We start from the raw sequence: 27,871 nt of genomic DNA, 5'->3' as shown, positions 1-27,871 counted from the left end.
AAAAAGAAAAAAAAATCTCTTTCTTTCTGTTTGCCCGACACAATGTCGTCTCATAATATCCCTTTGTCCCTCGTGTCTCGTGATTGAGAACTCAGTCTCAACTTGTGCAGTCCCAAGGTTCTTTTTTTTTGTTGTACCTTGTGTGTGTGTGTGTGTGTGTGTGTGTGTGTGTGTGTGTGTGTGTGTGTGTGTGTGTGTGTGTGTGTGTGTGTGTGTGCGCGCGCGCGTGTGTGTGTTTTCTTCTTCTTTTTTGGTTGACCTGTCTGTGTGGAGGTGTTTCTCTTTTCTCTTCTCGTTATTAAAGGTCCCGTCGTCAGGCTCACCAGAGGGAAGCGGCCGACAGGGGGAGCAGCACTGGAAGGAGAGCGAGGAGCAGGAGGAGGAGGAGGAGAGCGCGCCTGCAGCAGGGGCCCGCGGGAGGCGGCGGCGGGTGATGGAGGGAGGCCTGTCCGGACGGTTGGTCGGCGCACTCCCCGCCGGGGCCCTGGCAGCGCGCCCGCTCGCACAGGACCCCCGTGAAGCCCGCGGAGCAGAGGCACCGCTGATGGTGGTGGCAGGAGCCGCCGTTCTGACAGCGCAGGAGCGCGTCGTCACACACGCGGGCTGCGAGGAGCAAAGGGGGGGACGCGGGGGACGGGAGGAGGGAGGGGGTGGAGGAGAGGAAGGGTGGATTAATAGATCACTCCGACGATAGGGAGACAGGAGAACATCAACCAGCACACACACACACACACACACGCTTTCACAGGGGGCAGGGGCGTCACAAGGGGGGGGGGGGAGTGGGACTGGGTTACTAGGGCCCAAGGTGGAGGGGCCTAAATAATGTTATACTTTAGTTATAGAAAAATAGCACATCTACAAGCCCACAGCTGCGAGCTTGTAGATCTGCTATTTTTGAAAAGTCGTGAAAATGTGCGCAAATCATTGAATATATGTATTTTTTAAGCGATCATATTTTGCTTCTGGGGGGGGGGGGGGGGGGGGGGGGGTCCCTGGAACTCAATATTTTGAGATGGAGGTCCGTGGCCAAATACATATCATTTTGGGGGTCTTTCACATGAAAAGGTTTGAGCACCACAGACATAGAAACAGGTTTTTAAAAAATTAAAAAATTAAAAATTTGAAAATGTTCACGATTTTTCAAATATAGCAGATCTACAAGCTCGCAGCGCCGAGTGCCGCGCTGTCAGCTTGTATATCTGCTATTTTTCAATAGTTAAAGCGCAGAATGTGAGTGAATCCTTGTACCCAGGGCCCAGTATTTGGTGCGACACCCCTGACAGGGGGGGGGGGGGGGGGGGGGGGGGTACATCATGCCGCCTGTTCTCGCTTGTCCCTGTTCACTCCTGCATTTGCACACTCAAAGAAAAAAAGAAAACACTTCAGGAGACACCCTGGGAAGGGTGTGACCGACGACTTTTGCGGGGCGAGAAGCGCGGCACGCCGTGTGAGTACTGGGAAAGGAGTGCTTCATGAGTGATTGTTTATGACAGTGACCACAGAAAGACCTTGCAGGGGTATTTTTAGGACCGCTTCAGGGACCTCAACGAAAAAAGAGAAAAAAAAAAAGATAATCCCCCGGGGAAAACAAAAGAACAAATACAGCACACACAGTCTGGCAAAGCACAAAGGCACACAAAAAAATAATAACAACAGTAATGAGCAAAAACGGGAGGGGCACGTGTTGCACGTTGCTGTTTGATTGATGCCGTCCCTCTGTGGGAGAACAGAATAGATTCTCACCTCCCGGTGGCACAGTGGTGCTCAGACAGAGAATGTGGCGTGTGGACAGGCATCCTGTTGTATGCTAACCTCCCACCATAATACCTGCCGCCACGTTCCGCCGCGGCTGCCTTTGATATTCAATATAGCTAGCGACGCGTAGGCGACCTGCCGACTGCCGTAATTGCACTTCCCCGCCGTTAACCTTACTAATGGTAACTAATAGGCATGGCTTGAGTGGAGAGGGTTTTGAGACTTTTGACCGATGCTTTTATTTCCACAAACGCTTTGCTTCAGGCCACTATGAGTTGCATCATCCCTGATACATACTGTAAGAGTCGGAAGGAAAGGCACACATGTGCGTATAGTCATTGTGGAAGAGTGCTGTTGTAGAGCACACAGAGATTCCCTAATAAATACACAAAATAAAAAATGCAGAAATGTACGTGTCATGCAGTGTTCAGAACATACTGTATGAATCATGTCTTTTCAGTCTACATTTCCCAAAAGGAAATGCATGTATTTAATCCATTAAAGTGAAATGAAAGGCAAGGCTAGAGTTAATGAATTGGGTTTTTTGGGCTGGAAGAGACACAGGGAAGACCAAAAAAATAAAAAAATAAAAAAATGTGAAATTCATGGTGTAGTCCCTTTAATGGGTTAATCCAAATAGACCAGAAGCAGGGATAGAACACCACTGCCCACCGGTCATAAAAATGAATGAACCACAGGGAGGATATCAAAAGCAGAGGCCCTGTAATGTACCGGTATGTATAGTAGGAAATATTGTAGGATATATTTGTACATGGTCTTACTCTGTACTTCTCTTACTGTACACATATGAACATTATGTATTACAGAGACGTTTGTTGAGGACAAAGATAGAATTATTGTGCATTGACAGTACTTTCTCCATAGGTTAATATACTGGCCGCAAGCCAGTAAAGACTGAACTGCTGCTGCTCCTTGCTTTGTTTTGATATGGACTTATTAAGACCGTGCAAGCTCATATTCACATTTCCAGACAAAAGGCTTGTGACTCAATTATTCTAGGAAGCCTCTCTGCTTGCGGAGGTGAAATCCAGGAAGAGGTAATATTTGCCAAGAGATTTCGGTATAATTGGATATCCGTTCCTGCATAAATAGTAATCACATTTTTGGGTTTTCAGTAATGTGGCTCATGCATCAGAATATACTCGACAAATAATCATTGCTTATGCCCGGACTGATTAAAAAGACATTGTGTTTTCCGTTAAAATTCCAGCCTCCAAACCAAAACCTCCAACAGGTTAGCACCACATACTGTACACATGCATGTAGTCCAACAGAATATAGATGTGTAGTCTACTGTACAGTACATGCACACTATAGAGTCTACAGTATGTATGTACACCTTATTAATATGTTTGAGGATCTCATTATTCACACAGCATAAGCATGCACAAAATACACACACAAGCATGCACACACACACACACAAGCGTGCACGCACACGGAAGTGACATCCCCTCTAAAACGCCCTTCAGTATTGTATGGGAAAACCATACGATATTAAACATTTTGCATGGGTTTAATACGGCCCATTGTGCTGTAAAGAAGAACTTCTCAGTGGACCGCGCTTTGAGCCTTTCTGTCGTCTAATCTGCAAGTTAACTTTGTTGCCAGTGTCCAGGAGATTATCCACGGGCGTCATTGTCCTCCAGAAGACCTCCAGGGCCATTGTCTTTCCCAAAACATCTGTAGCCCAATTAAACATCGCTTAATATGGAGGCTCGGGCCCTGGGAGTCAGTGGAGCGCTCGTGACCCTGACTGTCTCAGCCTTTTAAGCATTCCCGTGTCCCGTGAAGTCACTGTTTCTGAGTGGGACTGGTGTCACACTGCAACACTCCCCCAAACGGGTCGGAGCCGCCACCGTATGCAGTCCCGGGTCTCTGACAGTGAGATCGGCGGTTCCACTGATACCCGAATGGACCCGGCGATTAGCTGTTACAGCTGTCAATCACCCCCGCACCCCCCCCCCCCCCCCCCCCTTTTTTTTTCTCCTCCAGCCAGTGAGAGGCGAGCTGCCTTGCTGCGTCACGTGACTTGTCAGGAACTAGTGGCACTACTTTTAATGATAAACAAAACAATATGCTCTGCTGAGACATAAATTAACAGTGGATTATCATTAACAATGGCTAAGAAGAAAGATTACACATCTAAAGAAAACGTGTATTTATTATTATTTTTGTATTGACTGGTCTACTCTGGGATAATACGTTAATGACCAGGGGCGAGCAGCACGCAACGGTAAGAAAGAAAAAGTCCTATTTGTCATGGCACTTGTGTGTTTTTTTCTAGAACAGTATCTTAGCATTTCCTATGCACTGTGAAGAGCTGATGTACAGTATGCATAGCAAATACATTGTCTTTGAGTTTATAGTATTGAGCATTTACATACTGTAAGCCTCTCTTTCACTCATACATATTTATGTGCATCTATCTATAGACAGATAGCCAGACAAACAGACAGCTACATAATTAACTAGACAGACTGATAGGATCAGACAGGCAGACAGACAGACTTGCAAAGGGGGAAAACCGGGGAACGGTGGCGCAGTCGGTAGCGCTGTCGCCTCACAGTTAGAATGTCCTGGGTCCAATCCCCGTCAGGGGGACACTGTGGGCGCTGGGGGCGTGTTCTCTCCTCCACGCCATCAGCACCCACACCCTCGGTGGGGTTGGCAAAAGGGCCTTTCTGTGTGGAGTTTGCATGTTCTCCCCTGTGTCTATAGGGTAGATACCCTCACAAAAACATGCAGTAATCCTGGTCTCTATAATCAGCCGCTGCCTCGTAACACGGCGTGAGCTTGTAGATAGAGCCGTCTTTGGCTAATGTTCCCCATTTGGATGCCTGGGTTCAAGTGGTCACAGTAGATGACATCACTGGTGTTTTTGGACATGCGCTGCTGGCGTTAGACAGGAGAACCAAAGTTCAAGTCGGGGCCAGAGACCCACACCACGGCACTCACTCTGTCAGTGACATATGTGTACCATCACACCTCTGGAAGACGTGTGACATTTTAGCAGGACAGCTGTTGTGACATGTCCTCTTATGGCTGAGGAGTGTCGCACTAAGGCAACACTTGCGGAGATGTCCCAAATGGCACCGCCGTCGTGCAATGCGCGCCGACACGGTGCTGATTCCGTTTTAATTGCTACAGTAGGTGTCATTTGTATGTCTCGAATGCAGATCAATCTGTCGGGTTTTGTCTCGTCTTGTTTTGTCTTGTTAACACCGGCTTGTCTCATCTTTCCTTTTTTGTCGGACTTCATCTTCAAAAACAAAAGACTTTGTGCCACAATGTTCTGCTCGGAGATGAGCAGAATTAACGAGACTGAGTGACGTTTTGGTCACAACAATCTACAAAAGAATAACATCATCTATAACCTCACCTCAACTTTCCTCTAGTCGTGTCGATGTCATTTCATCTCCTCTCACGCCATCCATCATATAATAATGGACGACCACGTTTATTTCTAAACCGACTAACTACTTAAGAACGGTCACACTGAAGTTAAATTCTACAGTTAGGGTGGATTCTGCCAATGCTTTTCAATAGGAATGGAGTGGTTTGTTGCCATACGCGGGTTTCTGCAAGAAACCATTCCCATTCCCAAAAAGCATTGGCAGAAATTGTTAGGCTAGAATAGCAGATCTACACGCTCACAACGGGTCGCAACGTATTAACTCATCCAGTGCCAGGAATCTCCACTAGACGGCGCCCAATGGCCAGAGAATCCACCATAGACATACGCTGTATATGCACAAGCCGTGCGCAGCCATGACGCGCCTGAACACTTTCCTTTGTGTCATGAACAGGAACAGGATGAAGTTAGCTTGAAGTTAGCTATTGGCTACCAAGCATTTTAGAAGCCCTATTTTCGGCGATTTAGCCGTGATTAAACCTTGCGCACCTCATGGATATGCATGGAACAGAGAAAATGAGCTCTAAAGATCCTGGATTGCATTGGAGTGGACGGCAAATATCGGCGGCCGATGTAAACAGATCGCGGCCGGTGGCCGGCTCGAAGATTTAGCCCGGTGCTTCGGTAAGGCCTCTGGATGTTTTTTAATAAAAAAACGAACTAGTTCGGGATAGGCACCCCGGACGATAAAAAGGCCGAAATAAAGCCGAACTAGTTCGGGATAGGCACAGTAAGAGTTAAAACAAGTACCGGTATGTAAAAAGTATTACATTTTTTTTAAATGTTTTTTGAAAAGTTTGCATATAATGTCATGCCCAAAATCGGGGCACCATGCAGGGTTAAACTTCTTCTGTACCATAAATGCATTGTTTTATGTACTAGTAAGACGCCTCAGGGCAACAAGCGACCTTGCCCTAAAGGGAGAGGTCGCGCCACAGTGATGTGGACATCAGGGATGTGGACATCAGGGATCTCCATATATGGGCATAAAGGGATTTGTTCCATTGGCATCACAGATGTAGGGATGTGGACATCAGGGCTGTGGACATCAGGGATCTCCATATATGGGCATACAAGGGATTTGTTCCCCTGGCATCACCAGGATCTCCATATCTCCATATATGGGCATAAAAGGGATTTGTACCCCCTCCTCTCTAAAAGGGCATCATTAATATCGATGACATCAGGGAACTCCATATATGGGCATACAAGGGATTCTGTTAGTGTGACATCACAGTGAAGCCAGGGCGTGATATCAGAGCGGCAAACCCATTCTGGTAGAGTGGTTCCCCCTGACATCACAGTGACATCAGAACTTTGATGTCAGAGCGGTAAACCCATAGACACGTGTACACGTCTACTGACACGGACACGGACAAGCTGTGACATTTATGCTAAACTGCGACCTTCGGTCGCAATTATTTTGTTGTGGTTTTTTGACGGGTAGTCAGCTGGCGTTCTGCTGAACCTGTCCAGACAGCTGCTCTCTAATCCACATGCCGTCCCAATATGTTCTCAGACGGCTGTGATTCCTGCCAGATACAGTATGGGCGTCTCACAGCTTGATACCAGTTTAAGAAGGTGCAAATCAATATTCTGGACCACAGCGCTGCTGTCACTCCAATGACTCCATGTCGGGCGGGAGCTCCGTCTCGCGCTGCTGGAACGAAATAACGAGATCAAAGCTCGCAATTCGTATTTATCTGATGTCACGACAATCAGGTATCATTCGTGAGAGTCACCGGGGGGAAAGAGTAAATTAGAAAAATGTGACACTGTTTCATAAAATAAAATACATTATTGTTGCGACTGGATAAAGGCCAATAGGCCATCCTACAAGAGGAGAGAGACCTGGCCAGCAAAGATAGAAGTGGCACGTTCTCTATCGCTAACAAGAAAATAAACAAAAGAAGAAGAAAAAAAAACAATTGGAAAAAGATTTAATAACAAGCAAAGATGAATGGATATTAATTAAATGATAAAAGAATTAAAAAATAAATGCCTTACAGGCATATAGATTCACAACTGCAATTAACTAACTGTGCATCAGCACAAGACAGTTTTCAGATACAGGATTTGCTAATTATATGCAGTGAAACAGAATAGTGTTACTTCAATTACATCTGATCGATATCTCGTGCCGTGATGTCAGGGTCAGCTGAAACCCAAGTTCACCCATTCCTCCCGTTATCATATTAGCATGACGGCTGCCCCCATTACTCAAACTGGAGGTTTAACAAGTTCACTGCATCCTGTCAGCGGCATGGAGCCAACTTGACACAATATGGGTGGTAATATAGCATTGCTGTGTTAAAGCAGTAGAATGCTGACCTTCAAAGCAGCCAAAGGTATGGCTCCTCCATACCTCCAAAACCTGATCAACCCCTACACCCCCACCCGTTCACTTAGATCAGCCAACACAGGGATGCTGACAGAACCTTCGCTAAAAACTCCAGGACAAAATTCCACTTGTCCGAGACAGTTTGCCCTCCTGGCCCCCAAGCTGTGGAATAAACTCCCTGTCGCACTTAGAACAACGGACTCACTCGCTAGCTTTCGCCGTGGACTGAAGACTCACCTTTTCAGACTCCACCTAAACCCATAGCACTACTGAAACACTCAATGACCATACATGAAGCTAGTTAGCATTTGTTTTGAGGTTTTTTAGAATCCTTTTCTTTACTGGTTATATTGTTTTTTGATATTCATATGCAATTGCTATATTGTTGATGATGTTCTGACATGTTATCTGCTAAATGCCTAAACTGTAAACTGTAGAACCACCTCAACTTCAGTACAAAGAGGAAAAGAGTAGATCACAAAAAAATGGGTTTTCCGTTGGCTCAAAATCTTCCCAGACACAAATGCGCTTCTTGCAACAAACATACCCAAGTTATGTTATCTGTGTTATCCTGGAAATACATGGGGGTCCATCGGACAGAGACAGATTCTCTAGCTGTTTACTCAGCCACGTTAGACAACTTTTCTCAGTCTGTTAGCTCAGTCTCATTGGTATTTGGTATAAATGCATTTTTTGTATGCCAGATTTTGCTACTGTGTCTGGAAACTTCCCATGCAAGCTGCTAGTCAAGCCACTTAGCAGGCTCTGCTCTGCAGGGACTCCGTCTGATTTTTCTATTTTGTTTAGGTGTCCTGTCATGCTCGTTTGAACATGCATGGGTAGAGAGCCTATTTCAAGCAATCATATTGTTTGGTCGGACTCGGAACTGCCTGTTGTCTAATCAATTAATGTTACTCAAGCACAGGTTCATGTACAAACTGTTTATACTGTCTGTAACTTTACACAAATACTCACTCACACACACACACACACACACACACACACACACACACACACACACACACACACACACACACACACACACACACACACACACACACACACACACACGCGCGTGAGGGAATCCGGGATCAAATAGTGCCTTTCATTTCTAATGATGAACTAAGACAGAAAGCCTGCTTGGGTGAAGGCTATATTGCATTTTGAGCATCATGCAATACAATTTTGTCATCCAATATTGGTCCTACCTGACCACATGACGTACTGTATAATACATTCCTCAATGGAACAGCAAGTAGACCAACTACAACCACCACAGATGTCTTTACTGTATATCGTATTTAAAGGACAACTTCACCACTTTTCAACCTATATGTTCATATAATTGGTCCTCACTAATGTTCAAGATAAAATAGCACATATTTTTTTCTACTCGGTCTGTGTCTCTTAGGAGAGCTGTGGGCAGTTCCAAAACAATGGCTTCCATTACAACAATGCAACTTTTAAATAATAGAAAGCCTGCAGTTTCCATTAGCTTGGATTCCCCATCGGTGATGTCACTGGCAGACAGGTTTCTGAACTGCCCACAGCCCTCCTATGAGACACAAACAAGTAGATTTTTTGGTTGCTATTTTATCATGAACATTAGTGAGGACCAATTATATGAAGATAGGTTGAAAAGAGGTGAAGTCGTCCTTTAAGATTGGTAAAGATTTGACTCACTAAAACAAGGATTGCCGCTTTAAGGGCATAGTATGTAACTTTGTCCTTGTGTTTACATAATGACACAATGAATACAACATTTTTACCCATCATTTCTCCTATACCAGCAGTTATCAGCCAGTATAGCATCGTTGTCGGGTGGAAACCTTGTATGTCCAGAACCGTTGGTTTTGCATTTATCATTTTAAAAATGATTTGAACTAGTGAAAACAGCCAATCTACAAGCACACAACGCCTCGCACCACGAGGCGTTGTGTGCTTGTAGATCGGCTGTTTTCACTACCTTTGTGCGACGGCCTTGTATGATGAAGCAGTTTACAGTTTACAGTTTAGGCATTTAGCAGACGCTTTCAATCCAAAGCGACTTACAATAAGCAAATAAACATCACAATAATAAACAAGATTAAGTGTCAGTACATCAACAGCAATATAACAAATGTGAATGAATATATATCTAGAAAAAAAACCGATATAATCCGTAAAAAAAAGGTTTCTAAAAAACCTAAAAACAAATGCTAACTAGCTTCATGAATGGTCATTGATTTTTCCAGTAGTGCTAAGGGTTTAGGTGGAGTCTGAAAAGGTGAGTCTTCAGTCCTCTGCGAAAGCTAGCGAGTGAGTCCGTTGGTATAAGTGCGACAGGGAGTTTAGTCCACAACTTGGGGGCCAGGAGTAGCCTGATTTCAAGACTCTACGCTGGAGCTTAAGAGTCTGAGCCTGTCTGCATACTATTTGATTGAAAAGGGGAGGGGATTTCAAATTTGAAATTCCCAATCACAAGCGATCTGGTGGGAGGGGTTGTGTTTGACTTTTGCACACAAAACAATCCCTCCTCCCCCTCCCCTCAATGACATGCACCCAACAGGTCACTGTCTTTGATGTTTCACTGATTAGAGAGAATCACTAACGAGCTATTCGACACTTGTATGGCTCAATCAATGACTGCCCTTTTGAAGTTCAAAGGGAGCAATTAAGAACTCTGGTGAGCCACGCAGCCACCCCTCCCTCCAATGTTTCTGTTGATTTTCACCCCACCCCCCCTCTCTCTTGCTTTGAATTCATTGGTCGGTTTCGCTCGGTTTGAGAGGTTTTCGTTAGCAAGAGCCACGTCATATGACACATCCAGACCAAGAGATGCAGTTCACTCAGAGAGTGGGCGGGTCTATTGGCTGGAGCCAGGCTAGGCCAGGAGGGCTTTACTTTGCGAAAAAACTAGCGCTGGGACTCGATTAAAAAAATGTATCTAATTAATCAGAGGCTTTGTAATTAATTAATCAAAATTAATCTCATGTTTAATCGTATATAAATATTTGACCTTAAATCTAAATTTCGCATCCACTGGGCCAAGCAAAGCGTTCTGATCGGCTACTTCTCCCTTTGCGTTTGTTGTCCCTTCTTGGTTGGTGCATCGCTATGATCGGTATGCCTGAAACTGAAGGTTCTGTGGTGCAAAAACTAAGTGCGATTAAAATGCGTTCATTTTTTTAATCGCGTACATTTTCTGTAATTAATTAATCGCAATTAATCAGTTAAAGTCCCAGCCTTAGAAAAAACGTACAAATTTGAAACTTGGAGATACGAGGTGTCTGCCCGACAACGACGATAGAGTAGTGTGGTGGTGTTTACCTGCACAAACACACCGCCCTCTCTCTGCATTTTTGATATTTTTTCACTGTTTGTTTGGGTAGACCAAGTACGTCCCCGTCTACCAAAATAAACAGTGAACACGCCCAAATAAATACAGAGAGAGGGCACGTGTGTTTCTGCTGGTAAACAGTAAACACCTCCACAGTGACCACACTACTCCAGTGGCTGACACTGTAACTGCGTGTTATAGAGGGGAAAGGAAAATGTACTTATTGTTTGGTTGCGTGAAACACCAAGGCAAAGTAACATACCGTCTGTCGTTTTGCATTTATCATTTTAAAAAGTATTTAAGTGCGAGGCGTTGAGTGCTTGTAGATCGGCTGTTTTCACAACTTTTGTGCGACGGCCTTGTATGATGAAGCAGGGCTTTACTTTGCGAAAGAACATACAGATTTGAAACTTGGAGATACGAGGTTTCTGCCCGACAACAACGATACTTCGCCTTTAAATTGGATCTGGTATCTAGTTAATGTCTGCCTCTGATCCCAGAGCCTTCATCCAGGTGAGTCGACGCTCCCACCTCTTTGTGGGGGAACTTGGAAGTGGGCCGGAGGAAAAAGGAACCAGTGAAGATTCCCTCACGCCCCGGCCCTTTGTCCTGGAAATGTGGAAAATCCTCTTTTAATTTCAGTCTTGTGGCTGTGAGAGCAGCGGGTACAGCAGCAGCCAGGGCCTCTGCTCTCACCACCGCGCAGGCTAGCTGGGCACGAGGATTAGCTGCAGATAACTGCAGATCAATCTACATAAAACCCCCCGGAGCCACCTCTCTCCTTCCCTCTCCTTCGCCTCTTTTCAATCCTCCTCCCCCCCCTCTCTCCTGTGATGCTGTGCAGACAGGATGAACCCCTCGAGAACATTCTTGGGTAATTACAAAGCAGGCATGATCAAAAAGAGGCTAGCGGGGTGCGATGGCGATGATCACAAGACGAGCGGCCCGTCTCCCCACGGCGTTTCGATTGACAAAAGGCCTCGCCGGTTGCCAGGGCATGGTATTGTGGTTTTGTGCAGCACAAGATGAATATTGCATAGAGCGCTGCAGATTTGGGGGGAAACAAAAGCCCGCCGTTCACCTGATGTTTGTATCTTTTGGTTCAACAAAGAGCCAATAAATAAATAATGTAAAGTGTTTTTCTTTGAATTGCTCTCATGCTGGAGGATGAAGGGGGAACATTGGAGCCTATGGCGCCTACCTTGGTTACGATTTGCAACGCCAAGAGATGAGGCATTTGCTCGATCTGCGTGGGAGATGGGAGAGGTCATTAATTAGATTGAGACGTCAAACAGCTCACGCTGGGATGGATTTAATGCACATTGGTCAGCAGCATGCATAGATCTTTTTGTTCCTGTGTGCATGCCATCTGGTTTGCTGTAGACTTGTAGCAAAAATGTTTTAACTATCATGTGTTTGAAGAAATGTAGTTAAGTACAACCATTTGCATGCAGCATATTCATTTGCATAGTAGTGTGTAGTCCCAAAACCCAGAAAGGAGTTAGTCTGTTTTTTTTGTTTAATGAGTTTTTGGTTAAATTCCTGAAATAAGGTCTGTGGTTAACACGAGCTTAATGGACTTTCACATTTTGTTCTATGACAAAATATGTCTAGTGACATTTGAAATCTTTTATATATCTTAAAAAAAGGCATTTGCTAAAGTGGCTAATTGAAACTACAGACAATGTCAAGGACAACGTACTTGGTGGCAACGATCAAGACATAGCGTAACGTTAGCTTTTTACTTATGGCGATTGGACTTAAGCTTCAAAAATAATATATTTTTTAATAAAAACATGTTCATTTGTTGATTATGTGCTCTAGTATAGTATCCATACCTTTATATGCCACAGAGCTTATTTTCAGCAATAGGAAAAAAATCCAATGCAAAAATACCATTGACTTTTGTCACGAGAACCAGGAAGGTGCCAACTTCCTGCTTCCGACTAAGGAAACACGTCAACCCTGTTATTTTCACAGGATAAAAAGGCGGCGAGCTCATCATGCACTTGAGGAATCCCCTCGGGGCGCCAACATGCAAAGGGTGGGTGAAGCTCATCCATCTATCTTGAGACACATGGCTGGCAACATGCCTTTGCAAACAAGATTTCCTTGTCAAATATATATATATATAAATATATATAATATCAAATATGGCAAATATCTGAGCACGTCAACTATTCTGCCCGTGAAAGCGAGATGGGAGAGATTAAAGGAATGGTGCGTGTGCCGATCTAGAAGTCCCTTTTCCCATGGAAGGCATACTCATGTGTGGTATTAGCAACGCGACAGTGGACAATTTCTCGCCAAAATCAATAGCATCAATCGTATCAGCGTATGCCATAACCCGAAACAGAAAATTGTTCAAAAGCATTAGCAAGCATGCCAAGTAAAAATAAATAAAAGCTTGATCTACTTACGCACTGGTCCATGATTGCTGGGAATACCTACAAAAACAAACAAGGACAAGAAACAGGCAGCACGTCATTAAGGCAAATATTTCTTTAACCCCCGCCTATTTTGTTGTTAACCCATTTAGGTCTAACATTATTTAATGCTTTAACTATTGAAAAATAGTAGATATACAAGCTCACAGTGCAGCACTGAGTGCCACGCTGCGAGCTTGTAGATCTACTATTTTTGAAAAATCATGAAAATGTGTGCAAATCTTTGAATATCAAATTTTTAAGGTGAACATTTGTAACTCAAATATTTGCTTCTGGGGGGTCCCTGATACAAAATATTTTGAGACGGGGGTCGGCGGCCAAATACATATAATTCTATAGGGGTCCTTGACATGAAAGAGTTTGAGAACCACTGACGTAGAAACATTTGTTTTTCAAAAAACCTTTCACGCAACAGGGTTCCACCCCGACTCCTGATTTGAGGCGGTGCCTCTCAGTTTAGAAGCTGAACATTATGGCTTCACTCACCTTCTCTGATGATAATCACATATTGTCACACAGCAGAATCACAGCTCAAACTACTGCAATTGTCTCTGGATTTCTTTATTTTTGTCCACACAATCTTCTTTCAATGGCACTGGTTTTGTGATTGTTGAGTTAGAGGGCGGGCTGGGGTATGTTTGAGGATAATTTGTATTCCCTTTTCATTTATCTCATCAAGTCTGAGTGCATACTAAAAGCCCAGTTAGCTGGCCCTAGAATACTAACTGTGGATATCTGTAGACTTGGATATGCTAAGGATGGCAAACATTTTCATCATTTTAAAATCCATTCCCATTACCAAGGAAGGACAATTATAATGGGGGAAATCAATGATTCACCAGATTTTTTAAATTGCATTCTTTAAATTAGGGGTGCCCAAAAGGTGGATTGTGATCCACCAGTAGATCACAAAGGCTGTGCAGGTAGATCACATGACATGCCCTAAAAATATATAATTAAAATGTAAAGAAAAATATTTATAATCAATTCTGTCACATCTGTCACTTGAATTAAGGTGACTGATTGATTGACATAAAAAGGGGCCTGTCAGCTCCCTTCATGGCTTCTAAAGTAAGCAAACCACCCAATGCAATGCTTTGAGAGTGAGTAGCATTACAAACCAGTAAGACTCCCTAATCGGGAGATAAGCGACCGTAGGTCACTTATCTCCACAAATAGGGCAAAAATGTGTTTTGCCAAAATCTTCCTGATCCATGTTGATGACATGAGTGTAGACATACTGTGTAGTGATTTTCGTGATTTTAGGGCAAAATCTGTAGGAGCAGTGTCCAAAAATGTGTTTTTAAAAATCGGCCTGGAGGTGGCGCTATATGGGAGAGATTCATGTTGATGGGATGAGTGTAGACATACTGTGTACCGATTTGCGTGATTTTAGGGCAAAAATTGTAGGAGCAGTGTCCAAAAATGTGTTTTGCAAGAATCGGCCTCATGGTGGCGCTAGAAGAGGGCCATGTGAGAAATGAGGGGTGGGGTCTCCGCGCCGGCAAGGCGGACGAATAGGTACCGGCCCCGGCTGTCCCGAAAGGTCCCGTTTGACTACAAAATGACGTCACTCGCAACTTCTGAAAAGCATTACACCGAATTAAGAGTTTGAAAATCTGCACGTCGGAAAGTCGCAACTCTCGGAAGAAAAGTTCGGTTTCGGAGATACTACAGTATATGGACAGGCCTTTACTAATGCATTTGAAGAGGAGGTCGGTGAGTCTGACTGACTGAGAGATTTGCTCTTGTTTCTCAGGAGAGAACAACACAACATGGTGATATTCGTGTCTCTCTGTCTGAATGATGGCCTCCAAATACAGCACCTATTGTGTTCGTTTATACATTTTCACTTGAGCAACTCAGTGCAAATAACCTTCAATGCTATGACAAATACCCAGGGCATGCCTAGGAGGTTTTAGACAGGATGAATTATGAATTGAACATAGTTTTGTTTTACTTGGGTTGGTTTTGTAGCATTTTACAGATACAAGCTATTTGTTTTTTTTATAACTCAGGACATTGGGAATTTGAGTTTGGACGTGGCAGAAAGTAGTACAGGTTTGGGCATGTTGACTTTTAACCTGCACTTTAACCGTATATACTTAGTTGTCTGGTGTCCCCCCAGGCTCTATACTGGGTCCCGTCCTTTTACCCCCTCTACAGTAAATCACTTCCACAAACATATTGTTTTTCAGGCCAAGGACCCCTTACATGAGAGAGCGATGAAGCAGGGACCCCCACTACAAATTGTATGAAACTGTGTTGCAGATTAAACTTTCATAGACCGTAGGTCGCACTTACTACAGAAAGCTCCACCAGGTGTCCGTGCGTCAGTCAGTCAGTCAGTCCGTCCGTCACACGTCAGACGTCACACTTTTGCCCTGCTCATATCCCTGCAACCGTTGCCCCGATCCATGCCAGATTTTGCACACACACTCCTTACCTGCCAAACTACAACCTCCAAGGACCCCCGGAGTTCCAGGGACCCCCAGGTCCCTGGGGGACCCCCAGGTGTAAAAAAAATACCAAATGTGCAAAAATGACCAAATGACCACCCCCACGGGGCTGCTCACGGGGAATTCCCGGGGACCACCCACTCCTGCTACTCCAGAACGGATGCAAAAGTGGTGGCGCCCCCAGTGGAGGACCCCCTCCACTGCAGCTCACATAAAATGCCCTAACTCGGCCTAGGAGCGTCCGGGAGAGCCGGGGCCGGTACCTATTCGTCCGCCAAGGCAACGCGGAGACCCCACCCCTCATTTCTCACATGGCCCTCTTCTAGCGAGACCTACGGTCGCTTATCTCCCGATTAGGGAGTCTTACTGGTAGTAAATGCGACCTACGGTCGCAATAACCCCAAAAACCTACCACTTCCATACAGAATGGGATGGAGACCTTCTTCCCCAAGTATTTCCCATTTCAAGTGTGTTTGTCTTATATGTAACGCCAGTGCCGCTATTCCAAAGCCACCTCAGGTACAATTTTATTGGGGTTGGTAGATCATGTCGAACTGGTCATCTTAAAAGTAGCTCTCAAGTCAAAAAAGTGTGGGCACCCCTGCTTTAAATGAATCTACAGTATTTTGTTTAGTCGTGTACACAACACTCGAATACACATAGGAAGTGCTTAAATTTGCATTTTCAGCCAAGTTTATTTTCAACATCCAAATCCTTCATCTCTGACCCCCCAGCTGTTGCAACCAACCAAACATCTATTTGCTTGTATAATTGAAAGGGATTGATGTAAGTTTTTGTCTGCATATAAACAAGATATTCTTTTACACAAAAGACCTTCAGAACTTCGTTGCTGTCGGGTAGGAACCTTGTATCTCCATATTTCAACTTTTTGTTTTTTATTGTGTTTTTTCGTAAAATAAATCATATAAGAGTGTCACACAAAAGTAGTGAAAATAGCAGAATCTACAAGCGCCCAACACGTCACAATGCAACACCGTAGATCACTATTTTAAAACCTTTTGTCCTTTATTCGTAATTATAAATACGGTTTTGGACATACAGTACAGGTTTCTACCTGTCAACAACGACCTAAGGCCTGTCCATATAGTCTCTCTGAAACCAAACATTTCGTCAGAAAGGTCCCGTTTGACTACAAAATGACGTCACTCGCAACTTCTGAAAAGCATTACACCGAATTAAGAGTTTGAAAATCTGCACGTCGGAAAGTCGCAACTCTCGGAAGAAAAGTTCGGTTTCGGAGATACTACAGTATATGGACAGGCCTTTACTAATGCATTTGAAGAGGAGGTCGGTGAGTCTGACTGACTGAGAGATTTGCTCTTGTTTCTCAGGAGAGAACAACACAACATGGTGATATTCGTGTCTCTCTGTCTGAATGATGGCCTCCAAATACAGCACCTATTGTGTTCGTTTATACATTTTCACTTGAGCAACTCAGTGCAAATAACCTTCAATGCTATGACAAATACCCAGGGCATGCCTAGGAGGTTTTAGACAGGATGAATTATGAATTGAACATAGTTTTGTTTTACTTGGGTTGGTTTTGTAGCATTTTACAGATACAAGCTATTTGTTTTTTTTATAACTCAGGACATTGGGAATTTGAGTTTGGACGTGGCAGAAAGTAGTACAGGTTTGGGCATGTTGACTTTTAACCTGCACTTTAACCGTATATACTTAGTTGTCTGGTGTCCCCCCAGGCTCTATACTGGGTCCCGTCCTTTTACCCCCTCTACAGTAAATCACTTCCACAAACATATTGTTTTTCAGGCCAAGGACCCCTTACATGAGAGAGCGATGAAGCAGGGACCCCCACTACAAATTGTATGAAACTGTGTTGCAGATTAAACTTTCATAGATTTCATAGATAGCTTCAAAGACTTAAAGGACAACTCCGCCCTAAATCACTTCTAGGCTCATTTTCCTACTTATATTGATCAAAAATTACTGTCCATGGGGTCTATTAGGCAGAAATGCCCCTGTTATCCAGTTTCCCCAGCAGAACAAAGAGTGGAGCCTATAAGCCTATTGCTCTTACACTATTTGTTGTGGTCAAAAGTTTTTTATTTTTCATGAATGTGTTACTAGTTGTCATTACAAACACATCCATGCCATCGTTGTCCCACAAAAGCCATCACACTCTGCTAAACAGATGTTATGCTTTTATGTGTTTTACCAAGTCCCGGAAAATATGCCCTGTGATTGGCCAGTACAGTCACTTTGATTGGCAGTTGTGCCAAATGCTCACCCCAAAACATGATTTATGAGATTTTGGTGGCTTGTGTGGGACAACCAATGCATGGATGTCTTCGGGAAGTTCTTCTCGCACACTCAGAGCCAAGGAACGCAGTTAAAAAGCCTTTATTTAACACTTAGGGCTTTTACATATTAAAACCATATTGGCCTAATAGACCCCATGGACAGTCTTTTTGGATCAATATAAGTAGAAAAATGAGCCTAGAGGTGATTTAGGGCGGAGTTGTCAGTGTTGCGCTGTCCGTGGTGCTGATCTGCACCTGCAGGCTGCACTGCACTTTTGCTACCACTTTTAACCACTTAAACCCCCTGTTGAAGACCTACAGTATGGTTTACTTTAGACCATTCCACCATCAAGACAACCGACAGCAGTTGACATTACCGGTACACATGAACTTAGGTGTGTGTACAATTACTAACCATGACACTAAACCGTAACACTGAACCCAGATTTTTCTGGTGTCCTAGTGAAATGTGAGTTATGATAGTGGCCGGCTACAACCAACAAAGCCCTATTTTATCCTTTCAACAATGTTCACAAATAGCAGAACAGCAGATCTACAAACTCACAACGTGTTGAAGTGGCAACACACACACACACACACACACACACACACACACACACACACACACACACACACACACACACACACACACACACACACACACACACACACACACACACACACACACACACACACACACACTTACACTCATAGGACCACAATGGAAATAAGCTCTAGAGCATGGGTATTCAACTGGCGGGCCGCGGGCCAAATGCGGCCCGCGGGGACCTTCCATGTGGCCCTTGGAGCAATTTATAAAAATAAATAAATAAAAAAAGAAGAAAAAAAGAAAAACTGTTAAATTCAAAATCTTTTTTTAGGAGGCTATAGTGAAAGTTATTGGTATGGTTTGTGTGGCATCTTGTAACTGCTTAGAAGTCCACAATGTAAATTGGGCTTCTTCAGTTTATTCGTTCCCTTTCCTGTTGTACCTTGCTCTTACTGTACTTACTGTACTCTGTACTCTGTTCTTGTTTTTTCTTTGTATCTTTTTCATACTTCTCTGTAACTTTGTAAATAACCTTATACTGCTGTGCTGCCTCTGGGCAACACATTTTCCCCCTTGGGATAATAAAGGTATCTATCTATCTATCTATCTATCTAGTAGAGGTTTCACAACGGCAGTTTTGAAGGGGAAAACTCCCATTTCAAGACATGTATTATTTATGACCGTGTTGGAAATACTATTGAAGACCTTCTTAATTAGTATAGAAGGAACAGGGTCAAGACAGAATATGGAGTCGTTTTGTACAGTAGCCACAGATTTGAAATGCTAGTGAATGTTCTCATTGCATTTAAGGTCGCCTTCAGAGGTCAACAGCAGTTGAAACAATGTTATAACGGTTATAGTTTTATTATTGTAATTTCTGTGTGGGCACAAATCCTCAGGCTTGGCAAAGAAGGTCAGAGGCAAGGGCAGGGTTTTTGAACAATTTATCAATAGTGGAAAACTGTTCTACAATTGCTGTTATTTTCTAGTTTAGAAAGAGTATTCCTTTCTTGTGCTACACTATGTGATCTTGTAAATACCATGGTATTCTTCAATTCATGGATAGCTCGTGATGGAATTTTATTACTTCTTTTTAACCATGTATCGTGGAATTTTACTGTGTGGTTCAGCCATCTAGAACAGCATTTGTCTGTATGCACACGGCACAGTATACACATCATGTGTCACGAGTGGTGCGGGCTTATAAATCTGCTATTTTCACTATTATTGATATTTTGTTGAACATTTTATGGAAAATCTTTGAATTTGGAATACATTGCAATATATTGCTTTATTGATATTGCTTTAATGCACTTTGTAATTTGCACTTTTGAATACTTGAGTTTTTTCTTTTTGTATGCATGTATTTTCTCCAGCACTTCAAATCAAGTACAACTTTGACAGAGCAACTTTCATGTGTAGTTGAGTAACACTTGACCAGGAGTATAAGTGACTCAAGTACTGAGTACTTTGTTTACCACTGGTAACCATCTTGTCCAGGGAGCAGCTTCACACCACATGGAAGAAAACAACTAACAAGCTCAGTGAACTCACTTTGCGTAGCATCTAAGAACACCTATTGAACCACGCCAATCTTTTATGTTTGTAGCTACAGACAAAACACGGTTGGGAAAACACACAGCAATGATCAGAGGCACGCAGGGATATGAGACACCGAAACATTACCAATGTGTCTGCCTTTTGACGCTAACAAATCAAAGATAATGACTGGCTTCAGCTATTGAATACGTTGTAAGACTTTCAAATAGATTCATGAGTTCCATAGCCAGCGAAGCACTGTTGTTAATGTGAACGTTGAAATCTCCATTCAGAATTATTCTCTCATATTTTGTCGATAATGGGAGCAGTCAACTGAAATAGTGATACGTGCCTCGGAGGCCTGTACCGGTATATCGTAATAAAGCACAGCTGGTTCTGCTTTAAGCACCAGGGCAGAATATTGAAAGGATGGGAACTCGCCCAGGTCGACCTTTTTTACAGCCAAACTTTCCAGAGTAGTTTCTTTGATTTGATTTCTTTCTCCTTTGATTTGATTTCTTTCTCCTGTCTTACTAAATCAGTGGTTCTCAACCTTTTCAGGCTGCGACCCCCAAAATAATGATATTTTAACTGGGGACCCCCCCACCCTGACGAGCACTAAGAGTTGAGGCATTACATTTTGTATAACACGGTTTTATTGTGAAAATAGCAGATCTACATGCTCACAACGCCTCGCGTTTCAGTTTGAAATGTACATACAGTATACACTTACACTTTATGTTGGTTTGTTTACTATTGAGTGAGAAAACAATGTTGCACATTAAGTTAATCATCTGGGGACCCCTCAAACTAACTTGTGGTCCAGACCCACAGGTTGAGAACCACGGTACTAAATGACAGATGCTGTAGACCGGTGGATATGCCTCGATAAGCGTCACAATGCTATTTATGTCCAATCAAGCTTACGATTATGTATAAAATCATTAACAAACGTGATTAATTTGCTAGAGATGTAACAGTGAACAGAGCTAGGCTTATACTACTCGCTGGGTACAAAGCAGATGGTGGATGACAGGGAATATATATCAACTTGCAGTGTGAGTTGAAGGCTCCTTGTTTAGTCTTTCACCAATCACAACGTATCAATCTAGCTGTCACTCACTCACATTCCCACCCTGCAGGGTTGGGTTTGCTGGGGGGACCGCTGTGTAAAGTAACTGACATTTAATCACTTACTGTACTTAAGATAATTGAGGTGTATTTTTTACTGGAGTATTTTCAATTTTCAGTACTTTTACTTTTACTACTCCACTACACCTCAGAGGCAAATATTGTAGGCCTACTTTTACTCCACTTTATACTCAAGTTATTTGAAAACTTTAGTTACAAGTTAGTTTGAAGTTTGATTATTATTACAAAACATACATTAGCCACAATATTTGATATCTGTATCCAAAACAGGAAGACTCCCTAATCGGGAGATAAGCGACCGTCAGGTCGCATATACACGCAGCCTCATGGTGGCGCTAGAACAGGGGCATGTGAGAAATCAGGGGCGGAGGTTGTGGTTTGCCAGCCAAGGAGTGTGTGTGTGCAAAGTTCGGCATGGATAGCGGCAACGGTGCCGGAGATAAGAGTAGGTCCAAAAGTGTGACGTGACGTGACGGACAGACAGACAGACTGACTGACTGAGAGACATTTGGTGGAGGTTTTCATCGTAACTTGCTACCTGATGGTCGCAATAATTACAAGAATAATAATGGCAGCCCAAGTGTTAATGAACTGTAACACTGAACCCTGACTTGTCTGGTGTCCTCAGGGTGATTTTGTGAAATGGTGAGTTATGATAGTGTTTTTTTTAAGTAGCAAAAGTAGCACACATTGCTACAAGTTGTGAATTATTTCCCCTATTATTGAAGTACTGCATAATGACCCTGTCTCTGTCTCTGTTTTTTTTTAAACATTTATGTACGGTATAAATTGAACCCTGGGAATATCAAGTTAGGAGGAATTGCAGAGTGAGTTGTAGTCTTTAGCTAATCTTTATCCATCAGATGTTCCTGCAATCACGTCTCCGCTGTGTGTAGCCAGAGGCCCCCCATCTGAGCATCTGACCTTGAATAATCTAAATCAAATGCTGTGTTCTGAACAAGTGCAGGTAGCTGAATAATGCCCCCTTTGTCTGAAATATAAATATTAATGACATGGTGTCTGGCCGCCGTGCTCCTCTGAAGAACTGATCCCACCCCTCATTGGTGCTATTTTTCATCAGCAGCTGGAACTTGCCGTACAATTATTGCCCATTTCTGAGCCTTTTCACCGAGTCCATTGTTGTGACTTTAGTGAAATGAGGGACGGTCCGTCCATGATTACGTTTAATAATTCCATTAAGATCTAGAGTTATGTTATACTTTATCTATTGAAAAATAGCTGATACAAGCTCACAGCGCCACGATGCGAGCTTGTAGATCTTCTATTTTTGAAAAGTCGTGAAAATGTGTGCAAATCTTTGAATATACAATTTTCAAAGCAAACCTTTGTAATAGCAGATCTACAAGCTTGCAGCGCAGCACTCGGTGCCGCGCTGTGAGCTTGTATATCTGCTATGTTTTTATAGTTAAAGCATAAAATAATGGTTCAAGTAATAATGTGTAATATTGAGTTCCTGGTCTAAATGGGTTCATTAGGATTCTCTCTCTGTTCCCTACCTATTCATTAAGTGATAGTCAAACACGTTTCCCCACCTACAGTACAGTACAACCCCAGCTAGAGGAAAAAGCACACACAGATATGTTATTACCGTCACCTTCGTTTCCTGGGAAATGGGCGCTCAGCAAACAAAATGAGGAACCCCCCACCCGTGATTACCGTATGTTTAATTAGGGTTCTCTCGATTCCCTATAACCCATTCATCAACCATTCATTTTTTGACGCTGCACTATTAGGTTGTGTTAGTAGTTTTGGGGTATTTTTGCTTGTGTTTGACATGACAGTGAGATACTTGTTGCACTAACTAGCAGACTGCTATGGTCACTTTTGATTTGGACTGTACTATTTTGATAGTTGTGCTTAAGGACACTTTATGTAAATTATATATATATTTATATATTATTTGTTCCCTCTCTTGATGTACCTTGCTCTTTACTGTACTCTGTTCTTGTTTTTCTTTTATCTTTTTCTTACTTCTCTGTAACTTTGTAAATAACCTTATACTGCTGTGCTGCCTCTGGGCAACTGATTTTCCCCCTTGGGATAATAAAGGTATCTATCTATCTATCTATAAAGCGTCCCTATTCTGGGCAAACATTCAGCATAAATAACCAACATTTTTGTGAAAATATCTGATATACAGTACAGACAATACATCGCAACGCTACATCAGATATCTTTGGCTGTCTGACGTGCAACATGGTGCCGGGTTTAAGTGGCTAAAGTCAGGGGCGTCACACCAAATTCTGGGCCCTGGGTACAAGGATTCACTGCGGGCCCCCCATGAATGTTAACTATTGAAAAATAGCAGATATACAAGCTCACAGCGCGGCACCGAGTGCCGCGCTGCGAGCTTGCATATCTGCTATTTTTGAAAAATCAGGAAGATGTGTGCAAGAAACCTATGTCAAGGTGACCCCCAAGATGATATGTATTTGGCCACGGACCCCGATCTCAAAATATTTAGTTCCAGGGACCCCCAGAAGCAAAATTTGAGTTAGAAATGTTCGCTTAAAAAATACATATATTCAAAGATTCTCACACATTTTCACAACTTTTCAAAAATAGCAGATCTATAAGCTCGCAGCGCGGCACTCGGTGCCGCACTGTGAGCTTGTATATCTGCTATTTTTCAATAGATAAAGTTATTAGGGCCCCTCCACCTTGGGCCCCAGTAACTCAGTCCCACTTTCCTACCCCTTGTGACGCCCCTGGCTAAAGTCATAGTCAAAAGGCCACTGGTAGCAACACATTTCCCCACCCACCACCATCGGCTAAAGAAGAAAACAGAGAGATGTTAACCAGGAGCATTTACCGTTACTTTCACTGCCTGGGAAATGGGGGAGCACGGTAAACAATAGCATTGCCATCCCCGGAAACCGAAGGCATTTTGTTGCAGCCTGAACAGATTCTCGGGCCAGCCCTTTCCAACCAGCTGTGAACGTCCTCTGCAATACCGCATGAATTGTCGCTGCCTGCAAAGTGGAGTGTCAACATAATTCCAGAAGCGATTCCTCTTCTACTCTCCGGCTATAACTAGAACATTTCTTCTTCTTCTTTTTTTTCTCCCTTCACCCTTCTTTCTCCCTAAAGGGAAAACCTTAGCTTTGGTTCAGGATGTCTCTCACGCACAGCTGTCTCTCACGGAGACAGCAGAGTCCTGGCAACACAGGGCTTCACTCTGAGCCTTGACTTATTGGACGACAGGGTCACACGCGTCCATATATCTGCATGCGTGGTGTCCTGAATGTGTAATGGCCTCCAGCCAACTTCCTGTACCTACCTGCGAGATAAACGACTCCAGTGATTAAGGAGGAAGACTTGGTGACAGATGAAAGCTCTCAAAGCGTAATTACATTCTGCACGTTCAGCAAATTTGTCTTTATACGACGTGCCCGTATGTTTAATATCCTCGTAGGAAATATGGGCTTCACGTTTTACAGGAGGCATGTCATGGGTGAGGGCGGGCCAGTGCGGCACTCATGATGGGAGAAATTGAGATAATTCACGACAAAAGTGTGTTCGTTCCGCCCCCCATGTCCCGCCCCCCAATCCCCTACCCCCCCGGGGAGCAATATTGTTACGTCAGCACCATATGCAACAATATTGCGTTTTATGCCGCCGCCAAACAAGTGCTAATATTATTGCCTTTGATATGGCGAGGCCCCGGTTTCATCAGTTCAGCGCAGATGTGGCCAAGTGTTGGATTTTTTAATAACAGCCTGTCAATCTGACAATGGGTGCCACCAGTGCAAGGAGGACTCATAACACAGGAAAGGTGCAAGGGGAAATCAAGCTGATATCTCCTTAGAGCACACACACACACACACACACACACACACACACACACACACACACACACACACACACACACACACACACACACACACACACACACACATACACACACGCGCATGCCAGGGGCATCACAAGGGGAGGGAAAGTGGGACTGAGTTACTACTAGGGCCCAAGGTGGAGGGGCCTTAATTATTTAGCTTTTGAAAAATAATTAAGCGAACATTTGTAACACAAATTTTGCTTCTGGGGGATCCCTGGAACTAAATATTTTAAAAAAAACCTTAGAAGGAGTTGAAATATTCAAAGACAAATTTGTTAAATTTTTCAAAAATATAGCAGATCTACAAGCGAAGCGAATCTGATATTTTTTAATAGTTAAAGCACAAAATAATGCTCAATAATGCGCTAATCCCCTATTAAGAACATTCATGGGGGGGGGGGGGGGGGGGCGCAGTGAATCCTTGTACCCAGGGCCCAGAATTTGGTGTAACACCCCTGACACACGCACACGCACGCACGCACGCACGCACGCACGCACGCACGCACGCACACACACACACACACACACATACACACACACACACACACACACACACACACACACACACACACACACACACACACCCTCCCCCACATATATAAGCAACTCGCTCAAAGACGTGCTCATCTTAACGCACGACAATCACACACAGACAGACCCCTGCCTGCAATCTCCCATTCATCAGCAAAATTGAATCTGTGGTCGAACAAGAACAAAAAAAAAAAAAAAAGAAGAAAATAACACAGACACAAACATCTGTGATTCCAAAGCGCAATTGCATCTCCTTCCCGTAATGGGTTCAGAAACCCCCCCCCCCCCCCCCCACCTCGTCCTGTGATTCAACCCGGACATCAATCTGAGGCCTGTAGGAGCGCCACGTCCATCCCAGCAGACTGCTAACAGTGCGGCCTCCGACTTCTAGGGGCCAAGCGCGTCCGAGCCCAGGGACCCCAGGGCACGCCGCGCCTCTCCTTACACCATCTGGCCTCGCCTCGCTGTCCAGAATCCCCCCCCCCCCCCCCCCCCACCATCCCTGCGTGGGGGTATTAGATTTATTAAGGCAATTAGGCCTAGAATTATTGAATGCTTTAACCAGTGAAAAATAGCAGATATACAAGCTCACAGCGCTGCCGCGCTGCGAGCTTGTAGATCTGCTATTTTTTGAAAAAGTCGTGAAAATGTGTGCAAATCTTTGAATTATGTATTTTTCAAAGCTAACGTTTTTAACTCAAATTCTGCTTCTGGGGGGTCCCTGGAACTAAATATTTTGAAATGGGGGTCCCTGGCCAAATACATATCATTTTGGGGGTCCTTCACATGAAAAGGTTTGAGAACTACTGACACAGTAGTCTCTAAAGAACAGACTAACTGAGCTCCAGTTAAGTGAAAAGGACCTTTTCTTTGACGATGGCTGGCCAGATTACTGACATAGAAACATAGGTTTAGAAGGATTCAAAAGACACAGAATCGGGTCAAAATTCTAATTTTCACGATTTTTCAATCTGTATATCTGCTATTTTTCAATAGTTAAAGCATAAAACAATGATGCACAATATCATATGTGTACCCGTTCTAAATGGGTTAAGGCAATGAGCCCCCTGCCTCAGGCTATGGGATTTGATGAATGCGATTCAACTCCCGTCCAAGATTAAAATGGGGATAGATGCAAAACGTGCACCTTCTGCTCTGGCGAGGACCATTATGAAGAGGCTGATGAAATGCTATGCATGCTTGTCTTTGAGGCGGGAGATTTTCTTTTATCATTCATTTCACTCTTTTTTTTATGTTAAAGTGAGGAAATGCTGTATGACACATAGTTGTCAAAGTGGGGGGATGCTGTGGTCCCCTCGGGTCTCCCAGGGGGCGCCAGGGGGCCAATTGGAAAGGAGGAAAAAAAGAAAAAAAGAAGAATACAAAATAAATGTGTATTTCTTTTATTTAAACTTTCAACCTGACGTCCTTATTTTGAACATGCAATGCAGTATTGTCCAACTATTTCAAAAAATATTTTCATAATTCTAGGTTGTTGTTCCTTTTTTTTTTTTTTGCCATTTTGCCAGATAGGCTACAGCTAATTGTGTGTCCTTGTTCAAATGAGAACGCTGTGTACATCCTGTAGTCACTGGTGTAGGACCAACAGTATAAAAACTTAAGTCCACACAACAGCTTTGCTCAGAAACAAATATTTTGACTGGCAAAAAACTAATATAAAAGTGTACATCATAGGTACCTGCAATGTACATGAGACATACCGACACTTCTGTGCCACGGACAAATATTTTCGGGAGCAAAGCTGTTGTGCTGGGTTTCATTTTTAACCACTTTAACCACTTCTGGGTTGGAACAGTCTCCAAAAATAGCCGATCTACAAGCTCAAAACATGTGGCAACACGGCACATTTTGAGCTTGTAGATCGTCTACCTTTTACCAAGCGAGTACAGATTTAACTCACCAAGACTCGAGGTTTATCCCATTAAGACTTGAGGCCAATTCTACATGTCTTCTAAATCCTAACAGTTTTATGAAAAATGTATGTTGGTAGGTGGTTCTCAAACTTCTTCAAGTCAAGGACCCCCAAAATGATACGTATTTGGCCTCGGACCCCCATCTGAAAATATTGTGTTCCAGGGACCCCCAGAAACAAAGATTTGAGTTGAAAATGTCATGATTTTGCGCTACGTGCTTGTACAATATATATCTGTATTTTTGAATAGCCAAAGACGTATAAAATGAGA

At 43.4% G+C, this 27,871-nt stretch overlaps 1 protein-coding gene across 1 annotated transcript in view; it reads right to left on the bottom strand.

Annotated features, from left to right (window-relative positions):
- Window positions 1-319: 319 nt before the first annotated feature.
- Window positions 320-27,871, bottom strand: part of LOC308284806 (netrin-G1-like) — a gene marked incomplete at both ends in the record, with an annotated part of 134,226 nt that continues 106,674 nt past the window's right edge. The window contains 3 exons of the mRNA XM_080725533.1: window positions 320-603; window positions 12,053-12,097; window positions 13,272-13,298. Of these exons, the coding sequence (XP_080581659.1) occupies window positions 320-603; window positions 12,053-12,097; window positions 13,272-13,298 (356 nt within the window). The remainder of the gene's footprint in view (window positions 604-12,052; window positions 12,098-13,271; window positions 13,299-27,871) is intronic.

The sequence above is a fragment of the Nannobrachium achirus genome (assembly GCF_963921795.1).
Source record: "Nannobrachium achirus genome assembly, chromosome: 5".
Classification (NCBI taxonomy): domain Eukaryota; kingdom Metazoa; phylum Chordata; class Actinopteri; order Myctophiformes; family Myctophidae; genus Nannobrachium; species Nannobrachium achirus.
This window is presented reverse-complemented; position numbering and strand designations above follow the sequence as displayed.